This window comes from Hemicordylus capensis, chromosome 5, assembly GCF_027244095.1.
Source record: "Hemicordylus capensis ecotype Gifberg chromosome 5, rHemCap1.1.pri, whole genome shotgun sequence".
NCBI classification, from domain to species: domain Eukaryota; kingdom Metazoa; phylum Chordata; class Lepidosauria; order Squamata; family Cordylidae; genus Hemicordylus; species Hemicordylus capensis.
The window spans coordinates 224,675,423-224,688,047 of record NC_069661.1 but is presented as its reverse complement, the minus strand read 5'-3'; the positions used below and the strand labels follow the sequence as shown (position 1 = coordinate 224,688,047).

General features: G+C 40.6%; 1 protein-coding gene across 7 annotated transcripts in view; it reads left to right on the top strand.

Moving 5' to 3' along the window:
- The window catches only part of TCP11L2 (t-complex 11 like 2), a 43,055-nt gene extending 33,311 nt beyond the window's left edge, over positions 1-9,744 (top strand). For 6 of the 7 annotated variants that reach the window (XM_053252784.1, XM_053252780.1, XM_053252782.1 and 3 more), the window contains one exon: positions 3,739-9,744. In XM_053252784.1, the coding sequence (XP_053108759.1) occupies positions 3,739-3,977 (239 nt within the window). In that variant the 3' untranslated portion in view covers positions 3,978-9,744. The remainder of the gene's footprint in view (positions 1-3,738) is intronic. The other variant, XR_008307912.1, reaches the window with a different exon arrangement.
- Positions 9,745-12,625: the final 2,881 nt, after the last annotated feature.

Below are 12,625 nucleotides of genomic sequence, written 5' to 3'. Positions count from 1 at the left end.
CATGCTGTGTAAGGGCGAAAGAAACGAAACCCACCTTTCCTCAACACAGAGAAAGAGAGACACAGCAACCTCTTGAGCTGATACACAATGATATTTGTGGGCCCATGCGGATCACTTCATTAGGAGGAAACAACTTACATAGATTATTATTCAAGATATACATTTACTTATTTGATTAGTGAAAAGAGCCAAGTACTTGAAAAATTGGAGAATGTTGCAAGCATATGCAGTAAGTTTGGAAGAAAGCCTCACATTCTGAGATAAGACTATGGAGGTGAATATTCAGGAAATGAGAACTGAATATCTGGAAAAGGAGGGCATTGAACATCCAATGACAGTGCCATATACTTTAGAACAAAACAGCATTTCAGAAAGAAAGAAAGAGAATTGTCTTTTAATAGAAAAGACCAGATGCATGCTGCTGGATACAGGACAGTATCCAGCAGTAAGTTTACACAGTATACACAGTAAGTTTTGCATAGAGGCCGTTATAACTGCTACTTATCTACAAAACAGATTACTTACTAAAGTTATAAATACAATACCATTTGAATTATGGCATGGAAAGAAGCCTGATATAGAGCATGTTAGGCATATGCATTTGAGCCAAAAGCTCTATGTGCCAAAGTCTAAAAGAACCAAATTCAACTGCAGGTTGAATTTGAGGAAAGGATATTAGTTGGCTATGCCCCAGGATATAAAGAGTATAGAATACTTGATCTTGCCACAGAAATTGTAACAATTTGTTCTAGTAAGAACTAAACTGCCTACTTTCCTTTCACTATCCCTACAACTGGACTAAATTTGGTCCAGATCGGTTAGGCAGTTGACAAGTTAGCCCACTTGTGCCTCAAACGTTCATGCGTCCACCATCTTGGATCAAGGTGGATGACATCATCACAAACTCTGCCATTGAGGTGTCCCTGTGTGTCACTCACTACAGCTCTAGCAGATTCGGTTCAAATCGGTTAGGCAGTTAAGTTAGCCCACTTGCGCCTCAAATGTTTACACGTCTGCCATCTTGAATCAGGGTGGATGACATCATCACAAACTATGCCATTGAGGTATCCCTAATGTGTCCCTTCAACAGTACCTGATTTGGTTCATATTGGTCCAGGAATTGTGAAGTTGGTGGAGGTGGCAAGTGGAATGCCGGGTGATCTCATAAGCCTACTGAAAAGTAGGTTAAAAATGTGTAATATGGTGTATTTTGATGAAAAATAAAAGCCAACTGCTGATGAAGTTCCAGATAGTAAACTGGACATTCAGATTCAAAAGGTGCTGGAGCAAGAAAGATCAGAGAAAGAAGTTGATGTAATTATTGTGTCAACTAACTATCCAGAGCAAAATGAAAACATTAAGATTCAGTCGGAGATAATGTGCTCAGCAAGAACCAACAAAGGTGTTCCAGCAAAAAGACTAATATATTACTAGACAAGAACACGTAAAAGAGTTTAGTACATGGGAGGATGTTGATAAAATGCCAGCTGATCAAGCTTGCATTTGGAGAAAAGCTGCAGAAGACGAATACTTGGATATTTCCAGAGCTGCCTAAGGGGGAAAAAAACCTGTAGGGCTCAAATGGGCCTTCAGATTGAAGCACAATGCAGAAGGAGATGTCCAGCACAATGAAGCAAAGCTAGTAGCTAAAGGATATTCTCAGAAATATGGTTAGGATTATGATGAAAGAGCATTTATGGTCTAAAGCAAAAGGCAAGAGCCTGGAATACAAACTTAAATCAGTTGCTAGTTAAACAAGGGTTTATTCAAGGAAAAGCTGCCTATATTCAAGATTTAAAAACAATAGATGGAATTGTATACTAACATGTTGATGATTTGATTGTTTGTTGCCAAAACAGAGAAGATAGTGATGAAATTGTAGGGCATTTAAACAAAGAAATAGAAGTAAAACAACTGGGGAACATTTTCTGTTATCTCAGAATACAAACAGAAAGAGAACAAGATGGAGGTTATCTTCTTGATCAGAAACAAAAGATAAAATACTTGTTAGAATGTCTTAGTCTTACAGATGCCAAGGAAGCATCTTGTAAGCACTACAATGGAAGCTTACTTCTTCAAGCAAGATGCAAACAGTGAGCTTCTTCCAGAAAATGGGCAATATAGGAAAGCAATTGGAAAACTTCTATATATTGCTACAGTAACAAGACCAGACATCACCTCAGCTGTGCGAATTTAAAGCAGGAAAGTGAGTACACCCACCAAAAGTGACTGGATTGCAGTTAAGACTGGGTAGGTACCTTAAAGGTACAGCTCATATAAAACTGAGATTGACAGCAAGTAGTAATCCTAGACTACTTGGTTATGTGGATGCAGACTAGGCAGAACAGATTGTAATTCGAAAAGTAGATACCGGTTCTTTTATGGAGGTGGAGCAATTAGTTGGTGCAGCTTAAATCAAAACACTGTTGCTCTCTCTTCTGCAGAAGAGGAATATGTGTCAGCCACTCAGGCTTGCCAGGAGGTGACATGGATAAACAAATTGTTGCAAGACTTTGGAGCGGATGAACCCAAACCAACTGAATTGTTTGATGACAATCAAAGTTGTATTTTGCTTTCACAAATGGAGAAGACAAAATCTAGAAAAAAGCATTTTGACACAAAATACCATTATGTACGTGATGTACAAGAAAAGGGTCTGGTGGAATTGAAATCCTGCTCAACGGAGAAGATTATAGCAGATGTACTCGCAAAGCCATTGCCAAGAGATCATTTTCTTGCATTGCAAGAGATGATGGGAGTTGTTGATCGGTGCTCGAGCAATGAGAAGGAGTGTTAGAAGTGAGAATTCTAAAGCATTGCTCTTAGCAACACAGTAACCTCTCCTGGCCGCTAGAGGCATGATAAGATAGATCTGTCTTGGTCAGTTAAGAGTCAGTCAGAATTGTTCAGTTGCTGTTGAAGGCTAGTGCACGTTTGGGTATGTTGTTCTATGCCTTTCCCAGTATGTGGTGTTTATTATTTTTTTTTTAAAAAAGCTGATAGCAGTAGTCCTGGCCCTGTGGCTGTGTCTCCTCACTGCACTCCACCCCCCACCCCAAGCATAGTTGCAGAAATGTAGCTGCCAAAACTTCAGTGTAGGGGCTGTTTGTATGTGAGTGTTTAGTTCGTAATTTAGCTTTGCAAAAAATGCAGCAACCTTGTGGAGGCTTCTGTGGTACCATTAAAATATTTTGAATAGTGATGGGAAGCAGCAATTCTCACAAGAAAAGTAATCCTAAAGCGACTTTATTTCTTTCATAATTAGAACTTGACAAGCATGGACGCGCAACAAAATGTTGCATAAATTCCTGGTGTGTGCATGTGTCACCTGAGCCTGTGCCTAGTATGGTGGATGTTTGACATTTTCTCCCCTCAGAAGCAGAAGGGGTTGTGGCCCTCTTGAAAGAGTCTTCTTTGACCTGATAAACGTTCTGCTCTTTTTTTGCTGAAGCCCGCACTCCTCCTGGCACAACCACTGAGCTCCATTAGCTTTGTCCACCAGCTTATCTGTTAACTGCCCTCTGAGTCCACAAACATTCTGCTCCACTGACTTCCACTGGGGCAGTTTGCGGGAGTTTTGGCCTGCTTATGTGGTTTTTCCCTTCAGATTCTTGTGAAACCGGTGTATCTGTGGGTTACCCCGTTGGGTATCTGTCTCAGAGGTATGTGGGTTACTTCTCTTGCCTACAAATGCAAGATACAGTCTAATTGTGTGATATTTTTCTTCTTCTTTCCCAGATAAACGGATTCATTTGTATATGAGAAGCTTGCTTTCTTCTCCATGCTGTCAGAAGTCTATGTCTACAATTCCAGGGGGCCTTGCTGTGATTCAGACAGAAACAGAGACCATTGGATCGCAGTTTGCCAACATTGTCAACCTTAATAAACAGGTGTATGGACCATTTTATGCAAATATTTTTCGGAAACTTCTTTTCAGTGAGGCAGCAAAAAGCGAAGCAGAAGCTTCTACTAACTGAACTATATAGGGGCTCCTTTTTGTTTCCTTCTCACAGTATTTATATTGTGATTTTTATTTTTCTCCACATGCATAGCTTAAGACGACTGTTAATATGTGAGAGATATGTGTGTATGTCTAAGGGGATTAGATGATAGAGATTTTATTCAAATAAAGGTTCCCCCAAATCATTGCAAAGCTACTAAATTAAATATATATATGTTTGAAAATATTAATTCTGCTTATAATTGATTGTAACATTTATTGTACTTGTTTTCTGTAAATGTTTTCTCCTAAGCAAGCATTTGTGATGTATGCTATATGGAGGATTTGGATAAATACTTTCTGATTAGCCACTAATGTGACTTTTTCAGATTTTTAATTATGTGCTTTCTCCAATACCTTCAGTACAATGAAACAGAACATTATAGTTCAGACGTAATCTGAATTAACATGTTGATCTTGATGGCACACTATCCATACATGTGTGGCCAAATCCTGAAAAAGACATTTAGCTGACAGAGAGAAAATCAGCAAAATGATTGTGTTGATTCTGTTGCAGGTCACAGGACCAGAGGTGTCCATCCCCGCATGCTTTTTTGCCTAATAGGTCACTCTTCTTCTTAAAGGCTAGCTATTCAGCAGGGCATATATTGGAGATACTCTGCTCCAGATGTATGGGGAAGCTTTCTGTAGCTTAATTGTACAGTGGTTAACACTTTCAAGCTACTCTTTGGGCCATGTAATGTTTTGAATTTCCCATGCAGTCGTGTATGTGGGTATATAATTGTGACCCAGTGCAGACATACCACTCTAATTTCTAAGCATGGCTAAGAGTAGGGGTGTGCACAGACTGAGCAGCAGTTCAGTCCGAATTTGGACTGAACCACTGCTCCCTGAACCGGTTTGGTCAAACCCATAAGCTGGGCTAGTCAAACAGATGAACTTGTTCGGAGTGATTCACGATTGAACTGCTTGAACTGGCCCATTTTGCAGCACATCCCTAGTTAAGAGATCAGGTGCATCAAATATCATACTGCTTTCCCTAGCCCCTCACCTTTCCCACTTTTCTTCCCCTTCCCTTAACAGCCTTTAACCCTGGTTAGTGGTTCTGTCTGTGCTTATCTCAATTCTAGGACTGGTTCTGACTATATTTCTACCAGCCCCTTGGAATTGCACAGGGAGGAGCATGTGTATACATGTCTCCCCTTCCACGCACCCCACAATGTCCCACCATGCCTCCGTATAATTGTGTTGGAACAGTTTGTCTGAACTACACCTCACTGTGCAATTTAAATATTAAGTTGCATGGTTAGGGATGATTCAGACTAACTGCCTCCCATGTGATTATGCGATTCATCGGGGTGGGAGAGATGTGCACACACTTCTCCTATGTGATTCTGAGAAAACAGGAGAAAATATCATCTGATTTGGCCTAAAGTTAACATTGATTAGGTTCCTTCTTAATTGGGGTCTGCAAATCCTATATTAGTATTAATAACAATACTAATTAAGGACAGTACAGGTGTAGCCATTAACCACAGTTAAGGTTTGTGGTGGAAGGAGACGGGAACTAGCATGTTGGAAGAGAAGAGGGCTTGGAAGAGGTTTCACACGCTCTCTTTTTAACCATGCTTAATGACTGGAAGAATCATATTTGCACTGGGATTGTATGGAGAAGGATTAGTTAATTCACATATACTACACTAGTCTTCCCCCCCGCTTATGTCTACCTGAATACATGATTGGTTGGAGAGATTTGGTGATGTGAACTGGCTTTTGACTGAAGATTTTGTACTCCTATTTCTTTTTAGTAGTCTGAAGTCTCTGCTCACCAATAAACCATCTTACCAAATTTCAAATCTGGTAGGTGGTTTACTGGTGGGCAGAGACTGTAGACCCTGAAATAGTAGTTCTTAGCTCTGGGTATCGCAAACAGAGCACCTAGTGTTGCTTTATGAACAGGACCCAGTCCTGCCAAAGGGCTATTTGAGATACTAAAGCAGGCATCCCCAAACTGCGGCCCTCCCAGATGTTGCTGAATTACAGCTTTCAGCATACCCAGCCACAAAAAATTGTGTCTAGGGATGCTGGGAGTTGTAGTTCAGCAACATCTGGAGGGCTGCAGTTTGGGGATACCTGGACTAAAGAATGGCAGGTCAGAATCCTAACCACCACCCCATTTCCCCAAATGTCTTGCCAGCCAAGTCCTGTTGCACAATAATTGCTTCGTCTCTTTATTACTCTCTTGCCTCTGGATCAGTAACTGGGATTGAAGGGAAGGCAGCACTCCTTGATAAGTCCAGATCTGACCCAGGTTCTGCCAGCTGACCTGTTCTTCATGACCAACCTTCCAGGCTTCAAAACAAACGCTTTAGAGGCAAAGAATCCTGGATAGCACCCAGAAGGGTGTCAAATTCTGAAGTCGGTGGAAACATTTTGATGTAGTAGGTTTGCTTGAGAGCCTGCAATATTCTTTAGAAACTATATATTTTTGCATATCTCATATTATTACTCGTTTATTACTGTCACTGACCAGAGATAATATAACACAACAAATTCCATGCATATCAAATAATTTGCTAACATACTTAAAACATAATTGGAAATTTAGCCAAAAAAATGATGCTACATACATTACAATTTGAAGATAAGTATTATCTGAATTACCTGTGTCCATCCAATCCCACTAATTTAAGTGCTGGCTGGTTGCACTAATACTAATAATCATTAATGTCTGATGCTACCCCACTTACACTAACTTCAAACCCACCATCACATATAAGTAGAGATCGCCTCATGGCAAGCCCTGCTTGCAATAAGACAAAATTTGGCTCTGCTGGAAGAAATCCTATCATTCTGGTCAGACAGTAAATAACTTAAATAGGAGTCTGAATAACCTGGAAGGTTTGTTTTAAAAGGTAGAATATAGTTGCCGTGGATGTCCCTGTAAAAATTACAGTAAAGTAATACATGGGCTGATGTTTCTATGGGCCCTGAACTACAATGGCAAAGATGCTCGACATCTGGTAAATTCTTGCATCTCCTTCCAATGCTGCATTATGGAGAACATTAAAGCGTGTTAGTGTCAGAGCTCTGTGATATTTTGGGATCGTGACCTGACTGAGATACCTATCTGGCTTATGGAAAATAAGTTGGCCACCTAAGAAAACATCCTTAGGAATAAGATCTGTTTGGTGGTCCAAATCTAGTAGCCCATCGAAATAAGCACACCTGGAGTGAAACCATATGACTTCAGTCTGCAACCTCTCCTCCAATGAACTTTTCTAATTCGAGAGGAAGCTTTTGCCCATAACCAGGGGAGCTAATCCTAAAGGGATAATCTCAGATTATAATAATCTCAGATTATTGAATCTGGAAGGGCTGCTGTACATAGAGTGTATAATCTTCCCATTTGTACTAGAAAAAGTCATAACTTCTAAGAAGTATAATTTATAATATTGGTTCACTGTGATTCTATTAAATAGCAAATGTTAGACTTAAAAAGCTTCAGTGAGTATAGGTCTCTAAATACTCCCTGTCAATATTTTGTATTCCTACAATGTATTTTTGGTAAGAATTAATCTTTGCCTACCTAAGGGAGTCATGCGCACTTAGTGAGTCACTTGCCATACAGTGACTCTAGTGTATCTATCACAAGGATTAAAAGGGACCTTATATTAAGAGCATTGTGGTTTTATAGGCAAACGGACAATTTTTTAAACAGAACATTGAACATCCTTTAAATATATATATATATATTTAAAATTTCTACCAAGTATGTTTGCTTGGTTATCACAACTCAGGCGGATTTCCTGTTTGGAGAGGAAGGTAGAATTATTTCCTTCTACCTGTGAGTTTTGATTTTGCTGTGGGATTAAGCATAAGGGCAACCTTCTGTGCGCTCTTCCAGATGGTGATATATTCTAACTTCTGCACAAATTATGATGGAAGATAAAATGAGAAATCCACACAACGTTCAAGGATATCAAATAATAATCTTCAAATCAAATCTTTATTATGATTAATGACTAGCTTCATATAGTGAGTAATCACTAGATAACAATAGTAACAATATCAGCTATAAAAGAAATTGTGCATATAAAACTTATGACATAACTCTAATTTATATACTAGAGTGTAACTGACTACAGCTGTCAACACACACTATGAATTTTGCAAGCTGATGCACAGAATTTAGCAACATTACTTGAAATATCAGAATGTTGATCGGAAAGGAGGAGCATAATTAAAAAAATCACTAGTTCTTCCTGGATACTTAAGCATTCTTTAATTATAGTGTTGATCCCATTAGAAGGAGCAATATAAGAGAACATGACCGCATGAGCATATTCAATTCACATGTGAGATGCATAATATTCTTAATGCCATCTGTTGGCAATCTGGGACAATCCATAGAAAAAGCAGTGTTTCTTCCCCCCGCCAACTGCTTTTAGTCTAACTTGGAGAAAACACAACTCTTTCATGGATTGCAGCAGATTGCCAGCAGATAGCTCATTATGTGCTGTCCTTGAACATTGTGGGGATTTCTTGTTTTATCTCCTGTCATAATTTGTGATGAAGTTGGAATATATTGCCACCTGGAAAAGTCTTATGGCAGATACATGTTCAATAGCCTAATTAAGGGAGCCCAGCAGTGCTAGTGACAGACACCTGTGGCTTTACAAACAACTCTCTCAAACCACACAACTGTGTTCAAGTTGCCTTTTGGAAGGGAGTCTTCCTTGCCCCGTTCTTGCCCTGTTCTTGAGGGCCAAATTGCATGTTATGTTAAGAATATCAGAGGCCCTTGTGTGCTTGGTTTTTGTTTCCTAAATAACCACCAGGGCAGGAGTGATCAGGACTGGGGCTACAGCAAGGTTAAAAAGCTAAATTCCCTTTTGCCCCCATGCTGTAGTCCTAATCCTGATTGTATTCTCTCCCCCAATGGATGTTTAGAAAACCCAAATATGCAAAGAGTAGTGATGTGTCCAACCTAATGTGGTGTTGGGCCCTAAGATGTTCAGTCCAATTAAATTGAAAATTAATATTCATTTTTAACTTTTCTAGAGAGTTATGCTGATTTTGAGAGATTCTGCATTATGGGAGTTATTATAACAAGCGTGCTAATGAAATTATGTATAGAACTAGAAGACTTTTGGTACACAGTTGGCATCTATTGAGAAGCAAATAGCACCCCAAATACTGATAAAAGAACATAATTTTTTTAAACTTATGGGGGGTGGGGACTTTCAATATTTTGGATCTAAATATGACTAGGTTATATTATAAACAAGCCTTATTTTAATTGTTCTGGGGTGTGTGTGTATTTGTGTATATATTCCTGGTTTTTCTTAAGCACTCTACATACGTAGGGAAATCAAGTGGAGTAAGTATATATCTACAAGTTTCTAATCTAACTGGGAAACAATATTTACAATGAAACATTTATGCAGATAATTAAGGAACAGCAAACTCTGTTTTGTGATTTATTTTTTTAATGACTTGAAAAGGGCATTTTATATTGCATGGTATGTCCATTCAGCAATCTTTTGAATGTCTCCTAACTAATGTTCATAGCCTTTTGGATATTCGAAATAATCAGTTGAGTTAACATGTCCCTTTTGCATGTTCTTTTTGCTGAAACTATCCAAATATGTTTACCTACCATTCCCCCCCCCAAAAAAAAAATTGGCTTAATGAAAACAAGGTATTGTATGTAACTGGTTTGTCAGGTGCTTTGTGTGTTAATATATTTGGTATTAAAGTCTGCTTACAATTTTACAAAACTGCAGTGAAATTTGTCTTTCATTTAAAGTAGTAACACAATAATATATTATTATTATTATTATTTTATTTTTACATTTATATCCCGCTCTTCCTCCAAGGAGCCCAGAGCGGTGTACTTGAGTTTCTCTTTCACAACAACCCTGTGAAGTACGTTAGGCTGAGAGAGAAGTGACTGGCCCAGAGTCACCCAGCTAGTATCATGGCTGAATGGGGATTTGAACTCGTGTCTCCCTGGTCCTAGTCCAGCACTCTAACCACTACACCACACTGGCTCTCATATATCTGTCAACCCCAACTTAATGGACAAGAAGCTAACCGCTTCACTGCTGAAGGCGTTGGATTTCAAAATCCACCGGCTTGGGCCGTGTGGCACATCAAATGGCATGTAAATCTGTAATGCTTTAATGTACAGTTGGAGTGTCTTTGGCTTCCCTAACATGATGGATCAGATACTCGGCAAACTATAGCCCAATCCTGTGCGTGTTTGCTAAGAAGTAACCCCACTCAGTTCAATAGCCCTTACACCAAAGCATATACAGGTGAAACTCGAAAAATTAGAATATCATGCAAAAGTCCATTAATTTCAGTAATGCAAATTAAAAGGTGAAACTGATATATGAGATAGACGTATTACATGCAAAGCGAGATAAGTCAAGCCTTAATTTGTTATAATTGTGATGATCATGGCGTACAGCTCATGAGAACCCCAAATCCACAATCCCAGAAAATTAGAATATTGTGAAAAGGTTCAACAGTCTAGGCTCCAGGTGTCCCACTCCAATCAGCTAATCAATCCATAACACCTGCAAAGGGTTCCTGAGCCTTTAAATGGTCTCTCAGTCTGGTTCATTAGGAATCACAATCATGGGAAAGACTGCTGACTTGACAGTTGTGCAGAAAACCATCATTGACACCCTCCATAAGGAGGGAAAGCCTCAAAAGAAGTTGGATGTTCCAAAAGTGCTGTATCAAAGCACATTAATAGAAAGTTATGTGGAAGGGAAGTGTGGAAGAAGCAGCAGGGATGACCGCAGCCTGGAGAGGATTGTCAAGAAATGGCCATTCAAAAGTGTTGGGGACTTTCACAAGGAGTGGACTGAGGCTGGAGTTAGTGCATCAAGAGCCACCACACACAGATGGATCCTGGACATGGGCTTCAAATGTCGTATTCCTCTTGTCAAGCCGCTCCTGAACAACAAACAACGTCAGAAGCGTCTTACCTGGGCTCAAGAAAAAAAGAACTGGTCTGTTGCTCAGTGGTCCAAAGTCCTCTTTTCTGATGAGAGCAACTTTTGCATCTCATTTGGAAACCAAGGACCCAGAGTCTGGAGGAAGAATGGAGAGGCACACAATGCAAGATGCTTGAAGTCCAGTGTGAAGTTTCCACAGTCTGTGTTGATTTGGGGAGCCATGTCATCTGCTGGTGTTGGTCCACTGTGCTTCATTAAGTCCAGGGTCAACGCAGCCGTCTATCAGGAGATTTTGGAGCACTTCATGCTTCCTTCTGCAGACGAGCTGTATGGGGATGCTGACTTCATTTTCCAGCAGGACTTGGCACCTGCCCACACTGCCAAAAGTACCCAAACCTGGTTCAATGACCATGGGATTACTGTGCTTGATTGGCCAACAAACTCGCCTGACCTGAACCCCATAGAGAATCTATGGGGCATTGCCAAGAGAAGGATGAGAGACATGAGACCAAACAATGCAGAAGAGCTGAAGGCCGCTATTGAAGCATCCTGGTCTTCCATAACACCTCAGCAGTCCTGCAGGCTGATAGCATCCATGCCACACCACATTGAGGCAGTAATTGCTGCAAAAGGGGCCCAAACCAAGTACTGAATACATATGCATGCTTATACTTTTCAGAGGTCCGATATTGTTCTATTCTTCAATCCTTGTCTTCTTGGTTCCATGTAATATTCTAATTTTCTGGGATTGTGGATTTGGGGTTCTCATGAGCTGTACGCCATGATCATCACAATTATAACAAATTAAGGCTTGACTTATCTCGCTTTGCATGTAATGCGTCTGTCTCATATATCAGTTTCACCTTTTAATTTGCATTACTGAAATTAATGGACTTTTGCATGATATTCTAATTTTTCAAGTTTCACCTGTATAAGACTACAGACATGAACTGTGGACATTGTGTGTGAGAATAAGCTCCCTTTAATTCGGTGCAACTGATTTCCAAACAGGCACAGGATTGGTCTGAACAGGGCCGATCTAACTATGAAGCAGGCTGTAGGGGAAAAAGCTGGTCTGGTGGTAGCAAGCAGGAATTGTCTGATTTGCTAAGCAGGGTCTGCCCTGATTTGCATTTGAATCAGAGACTACGAAGCTATTCACACGTTCACAGAAAACTAGGCTAAGGAAGCCCAGACCAATTTTCAGTGCGTGTGTGTACTGCCAGGGTCGGGCCCAATCCCAGAGGTATCTTGGCAAACTGGCCAAGGCAGCCATCCTCCAAAATGAGGTTCGGAGAGTGAGCGCACTCCTAACTCTGTTTCTGTGATTGTCTGCCAAATGTGGCTGCTTGGAGCCACGGCTGGCAGACTGAGGAGATCCTGGGCAGCTTCGGAGAGGAGGGGGGATCCCCATATGCACTGCGCACTTGCATGGTGCATTATTGGAGCTCTGGGGGGGTGGGGCGACGCATCCTTGCACCTTGGTCCTCTGAGCTACCTGCAGCAGCCGGTAGTCTTCTGGGAGGGTGATCTGCCTGCTGAAGAGGATACTCTATCGTCTGAGAGGAGGTGAGCTCTTTAGGGCTTCCTCTCCGCTAATCCTCCTGCCCTTTCTCACTGCTCGTGAGAAAGGGCTCTACATGTGTGAGCACGGTAGGATATTCCCCTTAGGGGATGGGTCTGCTCTGAG